A 19121-nucleotide genomic window follows, 5' to 3' on the forward strand; every position below is an offset into this window, starting at 1 on the left:
CAACATCACATGATCAAAATAACGTTTTCGTTACAGTTCCGTTACCTGTAACGAAAAAATTTCGTTATTTTCGTTTTTCGTTACAGTTACTGTTACGGGACGCCAACACTGATTAGTCCGATTATTTTGGGACGAAATGATCGATGCAGCATCGATTATAATCGTTACACCTCTGGGCCGGGGGGACGAAAGGGTTATTTTTTAGATAAAAAAAAAACAAACCCAAAGTCGTTCTGAAGTATTGAATGTCACATTGAATTATTTATTCGAAGACAGAAACATATTTTAGACGAATTTCCGTATTAAATAGTCACATTTTGTCAGTCGCAGATCTTAATTGTTGTCGTCTCCTAGTACCGAAGAATTCTCAAACGTGAACATCGTAAGTATACTAGTTAATTTCCACCAAGTAGTTTTTATCATGTTTCACATGTTTCTATCGGTTTCATCCTCGTGCTATCTTCGATCGATTAAATAAATTAGAATTTATCGTGTACTATTTGCGACTTGTAACAGATTTTCCAAATTATCTCATACTAATGCACGACGGAAGCTGAATTTTTATCTTGTTATTGGTCATCGAAAATTAATTAATCTAATGAAACCTAGAATTAGTTTTCCTTTTCTAGACCAAGCCATTAGCTTGATAAAAATGCGTATTAGTCGCTGTTTTCCTTTCGGTTCAGCACATAATCAAAGGTGCTCGGGACTGGCTTTGATCCAAAATTTCTATTTTAAATCAAATGTCATTGTGAGAAGATGATCGAAGAAGAATAGTTTTTGAAATTTGTTTTGTTTATAAAATCGATACCTATACGTATCAATGTCTGTGATTATCGGATCACAATCACATTCTGTTACTGTTAGATACGCTTCTGTGTTAAAAAGTAGCGTAAACATGTTCTCAATGACTAAGGTACCATCGATTAGATTTATTTTATCACCGGTTACTTCTGTATTGTAATGTGTTATCTGGTAATTTCAGGCAATGGCAGTGTATACATCTCATCTCGACCACATGTGCGCTTTGGATATCGATTCCAAAACCTCATTTGTACGTCTGTCTGGTATCATTTGCACGATTGGTACGTATCCTGCAGATCATTATTGTTTTTCGATGTACGAACAGTACGAACAGATCACCACTAATTACACGTTTTTTTTTATACAGGACCTGCTTCTCAAGCTGTTGAGAAATTAGAAGATATGATCGATGCCGGAATGAACATAGCTCGTTTGAATTTCTCTCACGGTTCGTACGAATATCACGCTGGAACGATCGCCAATGTCCGACAAGCTGCTGTCAATTATGGTAAAAAAATCGGTATACCTTGCTCTTTGGGTATTGCTTTGGATACGAAAGGACCTGAAATTCGTACCGGACTTCTAGAAGGTGTAAGTATGATGAGACGAACTCTTGGGCGAATACGTATATAATTTATCGTGTTTAATAATTCGCGACCTTCTGCTTATAGGGAGCAAGCGCTGAAATCGAATTGAAAAAAGGAAATTCCATCGTACTGACAACCGATAAAAATTATTACGAAAAAGGCAACGTAGATAAAGTCTACGTAGATTACGTTAATATTGTCAATGTTATCAAGAAAGGAAATCGAGTATTCGTCGATGACGGTTTAATGTCTCTTATTGTAGAAGAAGTCGGTAAGAAGAGAAAGCGTTAAGTTTTAATTTCTTATATAAAACTAGATCACTGAAGCGATGTATCTAATTCTAGGTGCTGATTATTTGAAATGCACCATTGAAAATGGTGGTATGTTGGGAAGCCGTAAAGGTATCAATTTACCCGGCGTACCTGTCGATTTACCTGCCGTATCGGAAAAAGATACCAAAGATTTGAGATTCGGCGTTGAACAAGGCGTTGATATGGTTTTCGCTTCATTTATTCGCGATGCTGCCGGTGTCGAAGCAATTAGAAAAATTCTAGGTAATTTTAATCCATCGTTTCGTTTTACTACGCCGATGAGTTCTTTTTTTAACGCGGTGATCCGTTTCTTTCTATAGGTGAAGATGGTAAAAAAATTAAAATTATTCCAAAAATCGAAAACCATCAAGGTATCAAGAATATCGACTCTATTATCGAAGCTTCCGATGGTATTATGGTGGCTCGAGGAGATATGGGTATCGAAATTCCGCCCGAAAAAGTATTCCTTGCTCAGAAATCCATTATCGCCAAATGCAACAGAGTAAGCTCGCAGGATTAGTTTCGTGTCACGATTGTATGCATTCCGAGCAAAGTTTTCTTTCAAGTGGTTCTCGAAAAAAACTGTCATTTTCGGTTTCGTAAAAGCTTCATCTGTAGAGTCTAGTTGGCTGGTATTTTATCTCGAGTGGAGAGTATTACGTGTAATGGTATAATTTTGTTTATCTGTTTTGTACAGACCTGAGACTCGACGTATTAATATCTCAGATAAGAGAACGAAATTAGTCTACGGTTAAATGCTTCATTAAATTATGTGCTAATATTACGCGTGTGTGTGGATACGAGGGGCTCGAGTAATCATTTTAATGAAATTCTTCTCGGAATAGTACATCGTACATCGTTGACCTTTACGTAATATAAATGATATTATAATTAATTTTATCGAAAAATTTAGGCTGGTAAACCGGTAATTTGCGCTACGCAAATGTTGGAATCCATGGTGAAGAAGCCGAGAGCTACGAGAGCCGAATCTTCTGACGTTGCGAACGCGATTTTGGATGGCGCTGACTGCGTCATGTTATCCGGAGAAACGGCTAAAGGAGAATATCCAATTCAGTGTGTGCAAACTATGGCTAATATTTGCAAAGAAGCCGAAGCTGCTATTTGGCATAATCAGTTATTCAACGAGCTGTGCAGTAAAGTAAGTTGACAGATGACTTGTCAAACTTGACCACCAGTACCTCGGATTCATTTTATATCTCTTGAGACTTTTTTTGATTGATTGAATTTTTGTCATTTTCACCCCTTTTCCATTTAATTTGCTTCCAAGTCTCAAGAATAATGAGTAATTTCGTACTAGAACACGTACAGGGATTGTGCTCGGTTACTTCAAGTTACTAAAGTTACTATTGGTCACTAAAAGTTACTTTTTCCAAGTTTTTTCACAAATTTCCTTTTTTTTCTCAAAATGTTAACCAACATTCTACGAAAAAAAAACCAACATTGCTTTTATTTAAATGGCATCACTGCTTTTTCAGCGTGACAAATTTTATTTTTTCAGTTTTCATGATTTTTCTTTTGAAATGTACTTAGAGGTTTTCTAATTTCGACAGGTATTATTATTTTTGAATTTCTCGTTGGTTTTTAGTGGATTTTCTCATGTTTTGATTGATTTTTACATCTTAAATTTTGATGGTGATTTTTTTCCAATATAATTTTTTTATGATTTTGCCCTGAATTTTGATGCTGTTTTTAGCCTGAATTTTCGCTCAATTTCAACACCTTGAATTCTCGTGATTTTTTCATAAAAATTTTGCCTCGAGCTTGTGTGATTTTATTGCTCAAATAGTCGGAATTTCTCCTTATTTTGGTTCGATGGCTTTTTTTGAATTTTGTGATTTTTTTTCTTCGCCGATTTGGTGAGTTTTCTTTGGAATTTTTGTAGATTTTTCCTTACAGGTATGATTTTTTTGAATTTTCACGAGTTTTCTTTTTTCAAGTTTTTCGATGATTTTTTTGGAATTTCCATTTTTTTTTTCTTTTTTCAAATTTTGGCAAAGTTTCTTCAGTTTTGACAGACTTTTTTAACTTTGAATTTTCACAATTCTATAGTTTTGTTCTAAATTGTGGTCATTTTTCCCCTAAATTTTGACTGCATTTTTTTCATTTCAACAGTTTTTTTTTGAATTTCGTGCTTTAAAAAAACAAAAGATGTTTTTGTTCACATTTTTGTGGAATTATGAGTTTTTCTCTTCCAAAAACCACGATTTCCTTTAAATTTTGATCTTTTTTTTCGAGAAGGGAGGGAACCCTCTTCAAGATTTGATGACGTTATTTTTTTTTTATTTTCACCTTTTGTGGTGGATTTTCCTGCATCTTGATACCTTTCATTCGTTGATCCCTCTCTCTCTTTTCCTCCGGATTTCCTCTCTCTTTGAACATTTTTTTTTTCAAGTTCGAATTATTTTTTGTGTCGAATCCTCTTCAGTTTTGCTAGAAATTTTTCGATGATTTTTCTCAAAAATTTATCGATTCATTTCGGAATTTATATCTAATTTTAACTCTCGTGAGTTCTCTGTTTTGAACTCTTAATGATTTTTGCTGAACTGAATTTTCGAGAGTTTTCTATTTTCATAATTTCCATAATTTCGTTTTGAATTTTATTGATTCGTTTTTCTGTCTAAATTTTTGTTCTCAATTTTGGAGAAACCTTTTTTCTTGAATTTTCGAGATTTTTTATGAAATGTTCTCTCAATTTAGCCCCAAATTCAAGTAATTTTTTCTGCTTAAATTTTTGCAGAATTTCCTCGTTTACAGATTTTTTTGAGTTTTTGAGAGTTTTTTTGGACTTTGAGACTTGATAGTTTTATTTTGAATTTTTTTGAGGGTTTCTTGATTTTTTTTCAAGTTTTATTCTTTTGAATTCTCGTATATTTTATTTTCCAACTTTTCGACAATTTTCCCCGAATTTTCGTATTTTTTTCTGTGTCCAAATTTTTGTGAAGTTTTCGCAATTTTATCGTTGAATTTCGTGAGTTTTTTCCAATTCTTGCATCCTCGTGGTTTTTTGCAACCTTTTTAATTTTGACAAAACTCGGTTTTTTGGTTCGTTTTGAATTTTGCTCTTGAGTTTTAATCTTAGGGACTTGTGATTTTGATTTATCAAAAGAAGATCACGAAGAGGTTTTTTAACATTATTTTTTGACTATTTTTTTTCTCTCCAGATCATGATCTTTGCTTTGCTTCCTGTTTTGTTCATTTTCTCTCAATTTCAATAATTTTCTCAACTTTTTTCCATTTTTTTTTTTGAATCATGTCAATTTTTGACAATTTTTTAAAATGATTTTCACAAACCAATTTTTTTCCCAAATTTGAATTGCAATCTCCCCCCTCTCCCTCCCCTTTCCTGTTAGCCCAAATTTTATTGATTTTTTCATGCTTAAATTTTCGCAAAATTACCCCGTTTACAGAATTTTTTGAGTTTTTTTGGACTTTGAGACTAGATGGCTCATTTTAGATTTTCTTGAGGATTTCTTGATAGATTTTATTTTCCAACTTTTCGACGATTTTCCTTGAATTTTCCTGTTTTTTTTTAGAAGTTTTCGCAATTTTATCGTTAAATTTCGTGAGTTTTTTTTCAATTCTTGCGACGTTTTTTCTTGAATTTTAGTGCTTTTTAACTTGATTTTTTCGGTGGAGTTTTTCTACTTTTAATTGAATTTTTATTCTGGATCTTCGTGTTTTTTTTCAACTTTTCAAATTTTGACAAAACTCTGTTTTTTGGTTCATTTAGAATTTCGCTCTCGAGTTTTATTCTTAGGGACTTACGATTTTGATTTATTAAAAGAAGATCAGGAAGAGGTTCTTCAACATTATTTTTTGACTATTTTTTTACTCTACAGATCTTTATCTTTGTTCTGCTTCCTGTTTTGGTCATTTTCTCTCGATTTCAATAATTTTCTCAACTTTTTTCCATTTTTTTTTTGATCATGTCAATTTTTGACAATTTTGATGGAGGATTTTCTCCTCTTTTTGAAGCAAGGTAATTTTTTTGTATTCAATTTTTTTAAATGATTTTCACAAATCACATATTTTCCAAATTTGGATTGCAATCTCCCTCCTCCCCCTTCCTTTCCTGTTGATTTTAATAAGTTTCCCGTTCTAAAATAATTCTTTTCATTTATGAATTTTTTTACAAATTTTTTTTTATTATTTCTCAGCCTCCGAATAATTTTTTTTCCATCATAAATCCTCGCTCATGTCAACATTTCTGCTATTTTACAATTGGTATTTTAGTGTTTGATTTTTTGAAATGATTTCGAATAAAAGATTCAATTTCGTTCCTCTCTGTTTCGGTAGACTTCCCCCTTTTCTTTCAATTTTGCCATTTTTTCAGTAGTTCGACACATTTTTCGATTATGTTTCCGGAATCCGATATTTTTTTCATGCTTTCTTTTCGCATTTTGATCTACGAGTAGTTTACTTTCGAAATGTTGATAATTATCTGTTTTGAGCTGTTGCTAGTTTTTTTTTTTTTTCAAAAATGGTTTTTATTCGAATTTTGATGTTTTTATTCAGTGTTTTTTGAAAAAAACTGCTATCGAAATTTTTGTTACGATTTGTTTTCCTTTGAAATCTAAATAAAATGTAATGTTTTGTATGCATTGACGTTTTTTGGTTGCCACTTTTTTAGTTTTTTTTTTTTTGCATAAACTTTTTTTTGGGGTTACTTTTTCTGGTTTTTTTGGTTACTAAAGTTACTTTTTGAAAGAAAAATGTGAATACAATCCCTCCACGTACTTTATGTCGTTATTAATTGAATATCCGTGAAAAATAAAATTTCCAAAAATGTGACTTGGTCGCTTTCTGCACCCATCGATTCAATTAATGGTCGATTCATTTTCACAGGTTGAAACACCTACCGACGCTACTCAATCTGTAGCCATCGCAGCTGTCGAAGCGGCTCACAAATGCAACGCTGCCGCCATCATTGTGATCACCACATCCGGCAGATCGGCTCATCTGATCTCGAAATACAGACCGAGCTGTCCCATCATCGCAGTTACAAGGTACCAGCAAGTAGCTCGGCAAAGCCATTTGCATCGGGCTATCCTTCCATTATACTACGAAGGTACGAGTTAATACTCGAGTACATATGTACTTTTTAATCACTCATCTAGAAGACGGTTTCTTAATTCCAAGTACATATGATTTACAGCTTCTCAACAAGCCGACTGGTTGAAGGATGTTGATTGCCGAGTACAATACGGTATTCAATTCGGTACCTGCCGAGGTTTCATTAAAGCCAAAGACCCGATCGTTGTGGTCACCGGATGGCGCCAAGGATCAGGATTTACCAACACAATGCGCGTAGTGTACGTAGGAGATAAAGCTGATATGTAAACGGGAATAATACGATGGTGTTTTTTCTATATTGTTGTCGCTTGCAAAATGGGCTCGTGGTCAAAGATATCTTTTTTGTTTTTTTTCTCTTTTTTTTTGTTTGTTTCTTTTGACAGTATTTGAAAAGTATTCGATAAATTTAAAACTCTGTATTGGCGCCCAGCGCCGAATGAATTTCGTTGAAAAGTATTTTTTCCAATTAGTATTTTATCTATACATTTTTTTAATGCTTTAATACATCATTCAAAATTATATCATTTATTTTTTAAGTCGTTGAAAATGACTACGTTAATTTTATTATTTTTAGTTCGGGTATTACTTTATCTACGTACCTTTTTTTTTTCCTTCGAAAATACGAATATCAGATCAATTTACGAATATAAATACGTAGTACGTTACTGTAATAAACATTCAAGCCGATTTTTTTTCTTAATTTTAAGTGCTTGTGGGATCTACTAACAATTTTTGAGGGATTTTCGACAATAACACTAACAACAGCTTATCTTTTTTTATTCCCTGATATTATATTCGCATTCAATAATACAATACCTTCCTACGCAGTGAGATACTCGGCGAAAAAAACCCAAATATTTTATTAAAATCTAGTCAAAATCTACGTTGCTATTTTTGTTTTTTACATAACCATATTCGTAATCCGTCATAGTGATAAAAGTTGATTGTCTTTTGTGATTTATTTGACATTCCTCGTTTTACGGTGATTTGTGTGCTAACACGGTGTTCGGTTTTGGTTTGAAAAAAGTCTGATTTAACCAACGTTGTGTTTGTAAATTAGGCGTTAAGTTGTATGTGAATGTGGTAGCGTTGAAAATTTTCTCTCTTGGAAAAAAATTTTTCTTTGAACGAAACGATTAACTGCAGAGTATAATGAAATAAAATCAGTATAATTCCGTTACGAAGTAAATTCCTGATTAAGTTAACCCTTCGGGACGAAAAACATAAACCTTGTGATTATTGAGTAATTCCTTTTTTATTTACGAACGTAGTTCCTTTTTAAGATAAGCTTGGCACGACTATTATTGGTGTGTATGTGTGTTGTAAGTTGATGAAATATAATTTTGACAAGAATAGAGAATTTTTATTGAAAGTGGGTTGCATTATTATTATTGTGCAAGCGATGGAAGGTGTTTTCAATGCAAATGTAGTGTTGGTATATCTTAATATCATCTTAATGGGATTAACATGTAGTAGCATTGTGGTAAAATAATTCTAATTATCGATTATGTTATGTGATAATTTAATTAAATGGAGACACATTATTCGATACGAGACGCTGCTTGTGCAAGATCCGTGATCTAAAGATTTTCACTGAGACGATGATTTCTCTCGAATTGACAATTTACGAGTAAGACATCACTACGAAGTAATTATCTTGATGTTGTGACTTTTTTGTGTTGTTTTAGTGCTCTAAAATTGGTGTTGGGGCTTCAATGTATGTAGTAAATGAGTTGAAATTGTGGTTGTGGGTGGTAGAGACAGAGAGCTAGAGAATTAATATTGAGATAAAAAAAATATTCAAAATTTGAAAATGAGTCCTTAACAGGAATGATTCTTGATCAAACCTACGCAAACGTGTACATTCATACTTTAAAACATATCTGTCATTCGTCTTCATATTATGGAAATTAATATGATATCATCACCGACACACCGAAAAACTTTTTCAGCGAGAATTCATCTTTATAGTTTATTTCCTTTTTAAAATAGTACATCTGCAATTCGATAAATTACAGCTTGATGCTAAAATTAATTTAATTTAATGGAAATTTAATTCATTTGGGGTATTCATTTTCCTTTCAATTTTCATATCTTTCATTATCACGCTTCATAATTATGGCGAAAATAGAGAAGGTAGCTGAAGCGAAAATATTATCATTTTTTCCAAGTTCATTTTTGATTCATCATCACCCCAAATTGATTTTACCTTTACCTAATCGTAATATTGAAAAATGTAACACTTATTGACCAATTTTTTCATTCCATGATAGGCCTCAGGCTCAGGTGTGACTAATTACAGACTGAATGAATACATAAGTTCATAATGGAATCGGAAATCGCATCGAAAAACTTAACTTATTAAACGGTTTCAAGGTATAGTTGATTTTATTGCTACTACCTGAAAATTTAAAATCATTGGTGAAAATGTAGGCTAATAAAGGTACATAGGTACATTTTTGTGTGTCTTATTTGTGTTCGTGGGCATTCAAAATCATTTTCATTAATATCTACTTACCTACTAAATTTATTTTTATTCTAGTTTTAATTAATTTATGATTACATAAATGTGTACCTAATTGAAGTTTATCATTACAGATTGGCTGATCAGATCTTAACGCATTGAAGATATTGAGGAATTTTAAAATGATGTACCTATTCGGAAGTTATTGGATTTCTTGCTCGTAATTTGTATAAATTTTGTTTCTGTACCAGAAAGATTGTATAAAAAGAAGAGAATAAAATTATTCGTCGAAGATATTACATTTTTTTGCCATTAATTTTTACTTAATCGATTTTTTGATCCAGATTTTAAATTCAAAAGATATAAGAGCTAGTAAATAAAAGTAGACTAAAATCACTACGTCATTTTCCATGGTATCTAACGGATTTTTTTGTTGAAAAAATCACTACTTTTTTCACTACCTGTTTTCAACTAAATTTTTAGAAAACTCTCCATGCGACCCCCCCCCCCTCCTTTCTCCCAACACACAAAAAATTTAAAAAATCAAATTTTTCACAGGAAAATTTTCAAAAAATAAAATTGGAAAAAAATTTGTACACAAAGGATTTCTTAATTTCGATCAATTTTTTCAATAATTTGAAGGTTTTTGTTGCGCATTTGAATTTTTTCTTTTCTTGACTACCTTTTTGACTGAATTCATTACTTTTTCAATACTCTCACTACACATTTTTAAAACCACTACATTTTCACTACTTTCGCCACCTGTTAGATATCCTGTATTTTGGAAAAAAATGACACTAAAAGTAAACTTGGACGGTTTTTTGCCCACTTTTTAGAAAATCTGGAATTTCCAAAATATACCCAAAAAGCCTCCAGAACAGCCTGAAACCACCTACAATTGAACAGCAAATTGAAAATGGGGTACTAAGTTGATTTCATTTCAACAATAACTCAATTGGGTAAAATGTTGCGGAAATTTCAGTTTTCGAAAATCTGCTACGGTTCTCAGGAACTACCACTCAAAATGGTTCGAAACCGTTTCCAGTTGATTTGGAGGATCGAAAAGTACGAAAACAGGGCACACACCCAATTTCAGGTTTTTTGGTCTATTTGGTAAAATTTTGATTTTTTTTTTCATTTTTGACTCAAGTTTGGCTTCTTAAAAATTCATTAAATATCAAAATCGTTTGTGAACTCAGAAATTTCAGCTACTGTTTCCAAATTCGTATTCAGAAAATCAAATCACCCCAATTCAAACTAGACAGACGATTATTTCAGCTGATTTTCGAATTACGTGATTTGAAATTTTTTTTGATTTGCCATTAAAATAAAAGGTCACAGGTGTGGAAATGACTTACGTAACTTTTTTTGTAAGGATTATAAAATTACTTACTTATTCTCATACGCGAATTCACATTCTATAATTTATGGAAGGAAATTTGTACTCACCTGAAACAAAGAAAAATTAAGGTGGATTAGTTAGTTATTTATAAAATTACTAATCTATCAACAAACACATACATAAAATAATAATGGTCGAAGGCTTGAAACTAATTTTAGTATTTTTTAAATCTTTTCAAAATCGATGGTTCTGCATTTAATAAGCCATTTAGCATGAAACGAATAATCGCAAACACAGCGAATTTTTGATATTTTATAATGTTGGTAGGCGTATTGGCATCATTTACGTGCGAGAAACACTGACGCGGCACAAAAGTTGCCTATACAACTTTCGAAGGAGTAAATTTTTGAGATTTGACCAAAGCACTTTAGCACCTTAAGGCGATTTTTTCGTAGATACGTCGTATTGATGTACATATAAAAAATGACCTCAAGGTGAATTACCAAAAAATAGAGTTCAAGATAATTTTTGAATTTAAACTCGGTTTCAGTAAATGAAAAATATTGAAAACTTTACATTTTTACATTGTTCACTTCAAACTGAGTTTTGAACTTTGACTAAATGCAAGAAAAATGCACCTCCAAACAGTAATTATGCAAATTTGACAGTACGCTAATCTTTTTGACCTTTAAAACGCATTAATAATATGCTTCGAGTGTTGAGAAACAATGAACAATAATTTGTAAAAAAATTCCACGAATAAGAAGAATTATTTCAGAACGGAAAAATTATTAAAATCAACATGAATGTGAGGTGGGAGAGGGGGGAGATTGCAATCCAAATTTGGAAAAAAATTGATTTGTGAAAATAAATTAAAAAATTCAAATACAAAAAAGTGTACCTTGCTTCAAAAAGAAAAAAAAATCCTCCATCAAAACTGTCAAAAATTCACACGATTCAAAAAAAAGATGGAAAAAATGTGACAAAATTATTGAAGTTGAGAGAAAATGACCAAAACAGAAAGCAGAGCAAAGATCAAGATCTGGAGAGAAAAAAAATAGGCACTCAAAAAATAATGTTGAAACCCCTCTTTGTGATCTTCTTTTAATAAATCAAAATCATAAGCTCCTAAGAATAAAACTCAAAGTGAAATTCTAAATGAACCAAAGAACAGATTTTTGTCAAAATTTAAAAAGTTGAAAAAAATCACGAGGATTCTAGAATGAAAATTCGATTTAAAGTGAAAAAACCCACCGAAAAAATTAAGGTAAAAGACACTAAAATTTAAGGAAAAACATCGCAAGAATTGAAAAAATAAACTCACGAAATTTAACGATAAAATTGCGAAAATTTTACAAAATTTGGACACAAAAAAAACACGAAAATTCGGGGAAAATTGTCGAAAAGTTGAAAAATAAAATCCATGAGAATTCAAAAGAATAAAACTTGAAAAAAAATCAAGAAACCCTCAAAAAAATTCAAAATAAAATCACCAAGTCTCAAAGTCCAAAAAAACTCAAAAACTCAAAAAAATCTGTAAACGAGGAAATTCTGTAAAAATTTAAGCAGAAAAAATTACTTGAATTTGGGGCTAAATTGAGAGAACATTTCATAAAAAATCTCGAAAATTCAAGAAAAAAGGTTTCTCCGAAATAGAGAACAAAAATTTAGACAGAAAAACGAATCAATAAAATTCAAAACAAAATTACGGAAATTATGAAAATAGAAAACTCTCAAAAATTCAGTTCAGCAAAAATCATTAAGTACTTAAGAGTTCAAAACAGAGAGCTCACGAGAGTTAAAATTAGATATAAATTCCGAAATGGATCGATAAATTTTTGAGAAAAATCATCGAAAAATTTCTAGCAAAACTGAAGAGGATTCAACAGAGAAAAATATTTCGAACTTGGAAAACAAAATTGTTCAAAGAGAGAGGAAATCCGGAGGACTTTCTCTCATAAATAGAAGGTAAGAGGAAAAGAGAGAGAGAGAGGGATCACAACGAATGAAAGATATCAAGATGCAGAAAAATCCACCACAAAAAGTGAAATTAAAAAAAAAACAAATTCATCAAATCTTGAAGAAGCTTCCCTCCCTTCTCGAAAAAAAATATCAAAATTTAAAGGAAATCATGATTTTTGAAGAAGAAAAATGATAATTTCACAAAAATGTGAACAAAAAAATCACTTGTTTTTTTAAAGCACAAAACTCCAAAAAAAACTGTTGAAATGAAAAATGCAGTCAAAATTTAGGGAAAATATGACCACAATTTAGAACAAAACTATAGAAATAGAATCGTGAAAATTCAAAGTTAAAAAATCCTGTCAAAACTGAAGAAACTTTGCCAAAATTAGAAAAAAGAATAAAAATGGAAATTCCGAGAAAATCATCGAAAAACTTGAAAGAAGAGAACTCGCGTAAATTCAAAAAAAAATCATCCCCGTCAGAATAGGGGAAATAACAGAAATTCAAACGAAAACTCACCAAATCGGCGAAGAAAAACATTCACAAAATTCAAAAAAAAAACCATTGAACCAAAATAAGGAGAAATCCCGACTATTTGTGCAATAAAATCACACAAGCTCGAGGGAAAATTTTTATGAAAAAATCACGAGAATTCAAGGTGATAACATTGGGCAAAAATTCAGGTTAAAAACATCTTCAATCTAAAAACCATGGAGAAATTCAAAAATAATAATACCTACCTGTCGAAATTAGAAAACCCGAAGTAGGTACATTTCAAAAGTAAAATCATCAAAACTGAAAATATAAAATTCGTAATGCTGAAAAAGCAGTGATGCCATTTAAATAAATGCAATGTTTTTTTCGAAGAATTTTGGATACAATTTTTAAAAAAAAAAAGGAAATTTGTGAAAAAAAACTCAGAAAAATAACTTTCAGTAACCAACATTTCAAAAAAGTAACCAAAAGTTACTATTATCTAGTAACTGTAGTAACTTGATTACTTAAACAGTAACGTAGTACAATCCCTGAAAAAAGTTCACGTAAACGGTTTTTTTTTTTGTTGAAAAATTCAAACATCGAAGTAGGCAATCGTTCAAAGAATGGTTTGAACTTTGAACGGTACCAATTGTTAGTTTGATAATTCATTTCAAGATACTCAGCTGTCAACTTAAATTATTATCGAATTTAAGGCTTAAGCAACGATTATCGAGTAGGTAGGTAAAAGTCTAAACAGAATTATATATACGATAGGTATCAAATTTTATTTATTCATTTGATATTTTTTCTTACCTTAAACCATGTAACTAACTAACTATATTTTCAATAACAATAATGCACTCACTCAGCCAACAAAACACAAAAATAGGACAATAAGTATAACGATAACAAGAAAATAAAATTGAAATTAGGACAGTTGTAACAACAAAAAATTCAACAATTTCAGAACAAATTTACAAATTCGAGGAAAACAAACAAACAAATTATTCTAATCACATAACACCAAAGTAATAATTTATCAACTTATTTATTCAAACCACGTCGCTTCGAGCTGACCTCCACTGGACGAAATATCCTTCAACAGCGACATGACCGGAGAAAAAATGTCTTTTAGCTTGATTTCAAGGTTCATCACTTTCTGGAGAATTTCACCAGAGATTCGGAACTGTTCATCGAGAGCAGGGCCGCTGACATATGTCTCGATCTTCGATTGATTTTCAACAAACGTCTCGTGAAGCTGCAAAAGATAACTATGCAATGTTTCAGCTTCCGTCGCACCGAGATCATTCTTCAATTCGATTAATTCGATTTGCTCCATCAAATATTTCTGTTTTTTGAACTGCGAGTCGAGGAAATCGACCATTAGACGAGGACGTTTGACTGGATAAGAATACTCGTCATCATTTACCGAAGAACTCGTCGACGCCGGTTTAATATTTGTACTCATAGTTTTAATCGGTGAGATGATTTCGTTCAATTTTGATTGAATTTTGCGAACTTTTTGCTGAACGTGGTGCGAAATTCCAACTTGATCGTGAGACGGATCTTCTTCGAGCAATAATGCGGTAATTTCGCTTTCATTTGAGATGAATTTTTCGTAAAACTTATCCAAATGTTTGGACTGGACTTCAGCTTCGGTTTGGTTCAAATCGTCGGTGGTCGGTTCTAAAGAATCAATCATTTCAATATAATATTTCCGTATACGGAGTAACGATGATAATGCTGACGTTACGGATTCACTCGATGAAATGATTTCGTCCAGAATTATTTGGATTTTGCGAACTTTTTGCTGAACATTGCTCGAAATTTCAACTAGATCGTCGTGAGACGAACCATCTTCAACTAAGGCAGTAATTTCACTCTCATTAGCGATGAATTTTCGGTAAAACATGTCCAAATGTTTAGACTGAACTTCAGCTTCATTTCGGGTCAGATTTTCGTTCGGTTTCAACGAATCGATCATTTCGATGTAACGTTTCCGTTTGCGAAGTAACGATGAAGGTGGCACCGGTGTTACGGTTTCAACCGGCGGCGAAATAATTTCATCCAGCTTCGCTTGAATTTTGCCAACAATTTTCTGAATTATTTGCGATATTCTAACAGAAAAATTGTAAGACTGAGTGTCAACAGCTGATGCGAAAATCTCGGCTTGATTCGAGATGAATTGTTTGTGATACTGAGCCAAATGTTCGGACTGAATTTTCGCTTCTGTTCGATTCAGATTGCATGTTGTTGAATCTAGCCAAGCCAACATTTTGACGTAAAACTTCTGCTTGCGGAACAATAAGGTGAAATCGGAGACGGTAGATTGTTGATCGATCATCTTGGAAATGGATTCCATCGGTGATATTTTGAACTCTATAGATTAAAAAAATTGTATCGATATTTTCCAGCATACAGAAAACACACACGTCGTAGTTAGATAAGTCGAAATACACAAACACCGGAATGAATCAGAAATTCATAAACAAATCGATATCTGATTTTCACATTTAGGGTAGAATGCTCGTCGTAACGTCCAACAGTCAAGATCAGTATGTTGTACTCGATTCAGAAAATAATATCGTTGATACGAACATTACGAACGAATAGCAAACACATCCAAGAAGCAACAGGAAATCGATTACAAATATTACAATAAAAACTGAACTGACTAACAATTGCACGTGGATACGAAACGCTGGCAACTCAGTTTCCTTCTCCCCTCACTGTCCGCATTCTGCATACAAGCAATACCCATTCCTGTCCATTTGAGCGCGGCATAAACATACCTAAACGTAAACGTTAAAAAGCGACAAATTTTAGTCGATTTTTGAAAAAACAAGAATTGTTTGAGGATTTTTGACAAAAAGAAAAACTGAAAAATTTGGAAGAAAGTAAACCTTCTTGGGAACTATTGGCAAAAAAACATATCTTTTCTTTTTGGCAATTTCTTGTAAAAAAAAAAAATTGGTTATTTTTTGTGAAAGAAATGAGTTTTGCAATTTTGCTAAAAAGCGAGAATTTTTTTCAAAAAGTAAAACTTCTACAATTTTAGCAAAAAACAGGACTTTTTGGAAATTTTCATCTACATACTAATACAAAGCGATTTGCAACATTTTGGTAAAAAAAAAATAAATAAAAAAGATCATCCTGGGAATTATTAAGTAATTTTTGGCAAAAAGAAGCGATGCGATTTTTTTTTGCAATTCTATTACAAAGCGAAATGTTATGTAATTTTTGGCAAAACGTAAAATTTTGGCAATTTATTGTTAAAAATAACACTTTTTTTGCAGTTTTTGAGAATTTTAGCAAAAAGTTAACATTTTTTGACATCTATTGGTAAAAAATGATACTTTTTGGCTATTTCTTGAGAAGAAACAAGATTTTGGCAATTTTTGGAAAAAAGTGTAAAGTTTTGTAATTTTGCAAACTTTTGACAGTTTTTGAACATGAGAGAATTTTTGGAAATTTTTGTCAAAAAACAAGACAAATATGTGAGACTAAGAACTTTGCTGAAAAACGATAATGTTCATCAAAAAGCATAATTTTTACATTTCAGCTAAAAGCACGACTTTTTTTAATCATTCTTTTTGAAAATTGTTTGCAAGTTTTGACAAAGAAGCGAGACTTTTGCAACTTTATTATTAAAAAAGGGAGATGTTTTGGTAATCACACAATCACTAATTTATTCTTGGAATTAATGCCCAAAAAATGGTACCTACTTTTTAGCAATTTGTAGCAAATAAACGAGTTTTTTTCTTTTTCGGTGAAAAAGTAAGAAGTTTTGGTAGGTAATTTTGGACGATTCCTGATGAAAAAGCAAGACCTATTAAATTTGCTAAATAGCAAACATTTTTGCTAAGATTTTGACAATTTTTGCAAAAAAAAAAAAACGGACAATTATTAGGACAAATCAATACATTTTTACTTTTTTTTTTTTTTTTTTTTTTTTTTTTTTCGTAAAAAGAGTAGGTACTTCTACCTATTTTAGGGAAATTATGGCAAATGTACGAGACTTTCGGGCAATGTAAGAAACTGAAAACGAAAGTGAAATGAGTTTAAACTGATACTGAGAAAAGCAAAATTGAAATACAGTATGAGACAAAAGTAGTGCTTGGTGGCTTTTATTTCTAAGTGGAAAGAGCTAACGAGATGACTGAAGCGACGTTGAGTAGGCAAATATAAGGGCGTTCAAAAGCGACCTTGAAAATTTCAGACCCAAGCACAGGGTGCCCACAAATTGAAAATCCGGTTTGGTCAAACAATTCAAACTGGTTTTTATTGACGTAATGTAATCTACACACTAAGGCTACAAAAACGTGATATGAATTTTTTGAAACCGGTTCATCAATTTGCAACCAGTTAACAAAAAATACCCAAAAATTGTAGATAGAGAAAAAAGCTTGAAACAAAAAATGTATAGGGCGTGAAAAATTACACAATTCTGTCTAATCACATTTTGAAACTGGTTCATTGGTTCGCATTCAGCAACCAGTTTCTGACAATCACCTAAAAATTACAGAGAGAAAAAAAATGAAACATAAGTTGTAAAGCGTGAAAAATTGAACCATTTTCGCTGATCAGATTTTGAAACCGGTTCATTAATTTGCAACCAGTTATCAAAAATTACCCAAAAATTGGAGATCCAGTAAAAAACTTGGAACAAAAGTTGTAGAGCGTGAAAAATTGAACAATTTCTGCTGATCGGAGTTTAAAAATGGCTAATTAATTTGTAACCAGGTAACTTTTGATGGTTTGCTGCGAATTAATGAACTGGTTTTAAAATCAGATTAGCGAAAATAGTTCAATTTTTCACACTCTACAATTTATGTTTCAAACTTTTTTTTCTATCTCCAATTTTTAGGCGATTGTCAAAAATATGGTTGCTAAATGCGAACCAATGAACCGGTTTCCAAAAGTGATTGAACAGAATTGTGTAATTTTTCACGCTCTACAACTTTTGTTTGAAGCTTTTTTCTCTATCTACAATTTTTGGGTATTTTTTGTCAACTGGTTGCAAAATAATGAACCGGTTTCAAAAAATTCATATCACGTTTTTGTCGCCTTAGTGTGTAGATTACATTGCGTCAATAAAAACCAGTTTGAATTGTTTGACCAAACCGATTTTTCAATTTGTGGGCACCCTGTGCTTGGGCCTGAAATTTTCAAGGTCGCTTTTGAACGCGCTTATTTTTCCCTACTCAGCGCCGCTTTATTCATTTCTGAAAAGTCCTGCTTTTTGATGGAATTGTAAAATTTTTGCATTTGAAGAAAATTTTTGCTTTTTAGCGAAGTTGCTAAAAGGCCTTACATCATAGTTCTTAATTCTTATCAAAAAATTACGTGAAAGTCTCGCTTTTTTGCCGGTAATTGCCAGAAAATATCTTTTTTCCCCTTTAGTTATCATTATCAAAAAGTCCTACTTTTTTCAGAAATTGCAGTCTTGCTTTTTTAAAAGCCACCGTGCTCTACTTTTGTGTCATACTGTACAAGTAGTTCATTTTTTCTCAAAATTTCCAAAATATTACGAATACCTATAATGGAAAAATAGGTAAGTGAAATTAAAACTGAGAATGAAACTAAAAACAAAACCGAAACCAAAAAAGCAAAACTCAAATTAAAAACTGAAACCGAAAGGGTAAAAGTTCAGCCATCGTTGCTTTTTGGGTAACCTTTGAAAAAAAATTAAGGTTAATACTTTCTGATTTTTTTTTTTTTTTTTTTTTTGCAAAAAAACGACAAATTTCTGTTGATTTTTGAGAAAGCGAAAGCGAGGATTTTAATAATTTTTTCCAAAAGTTTTGTGCTTTTTTTTAAAAGTACGAACTTGAACAGTAAAAATGGTTAAAATAAGTCCCAAAACCAATATCAATTACCCAAATCCAAATTTTACCATTTCAAGCCATTCTGGAGCCTCCAGCGCGATTTCAAAATTTCTCCAGAATTTTGAATTTGCTCCAGAAGGCGTGAATATGAAGTTGGGCAGCTAAAAATCGAGTTGTGTATTATATTCGACCTGTTTAACGAGTTTATCTAGGGGAGAAGGAGGATGTTCTGGACAGGGTGATGTTCTG

At 31.8% G+C, this 19121-nt stretch overlaps 1 protein-coding gene across 3 annotated transcripts; it reads left to right on the plus strand.

The window, feature by feature from the left end:
• Positions 1-212: 212 nt before the first annotated feature.
• LOC135849929 (pyruvate kinase-like) lies at positions 213-9559 on the plus strand. Of its 3 annotated transcripts, XR_010559628.1 has the most exons (11): positions 689-916; positions 986-1085; positions 1172-1395; positions 1476-1662; positions 1736-1945; positions 2023-2204; positions 2616-2861; positions 6569-6791; positions 6879-7035; positions 9070-9172; positions 9395-9559. XR_010559628.1 is itself a non-coding variant. In XM_065370585.1 (10 exons), exons 1-10 carry the CDS (start codon positions 824-826, stop codon positions 9420-9422), a joined length of 1650 nt encoding a protein of 549 aa, XP_065226657.1. In that variant the 5' UTR covers positions 690-823; the 3' UTR covers positions 9423-9559. The 3 variants fall into 3 exon arrangements, 2 of the variants coding, with proteins under 2 accessions (XP_065226658.1, XP_065226657.1); XM_065370585.1 differs by lacking the exon at positions 9070-9172 and having other exon boundaries at positions 690-916; XM_065370586.1 differs by lacking the exons at positions 689-916; positions 9070-9172; positions 9395-9559 and adding an exon at positions 213-382 and having other exon boundaries at positions 6879-8149.
• Positions 9560-19121: the final 9562 nt, after the last annotated feature.

Source organism: Planococcus citri, chromosome 1, assembly GCF_950023065.1.
Source record: "Planococcus citri chromosome 1, ihPlaCitr1.1, whole genome shotgun sequence".
In the NCBI taxonomy this organism is placed as follows: Eukaryota; Metazoa; Arthropoda; class Insecta; order Hemiptera; family Pseudococcidae; genus Planococcus; species Planococcus citri.

Coding starts and splice junctions, on each gene's coding strand:
- LOC135849929 (XM_065370585.1), top strand. CDS start 824: ATGTCTGTGATTATCGGATCACAATCACATTCTGTTACTGTTAGATAC. Junction 1,946..2,022: donor AGCAATTAGAAAAATTCTAG/GTAATTTTAATC, acceptor TTCTTTCTATAG/GTGAAGATGGTAAAAAAATT. Junction 2,205..2,615: donor TTATCGCCAAATGCAACAGA/GTAAGCTCGCAG, acceptor CGAAAAATTTAG/GCTGGTAAACCGGTAATTTG.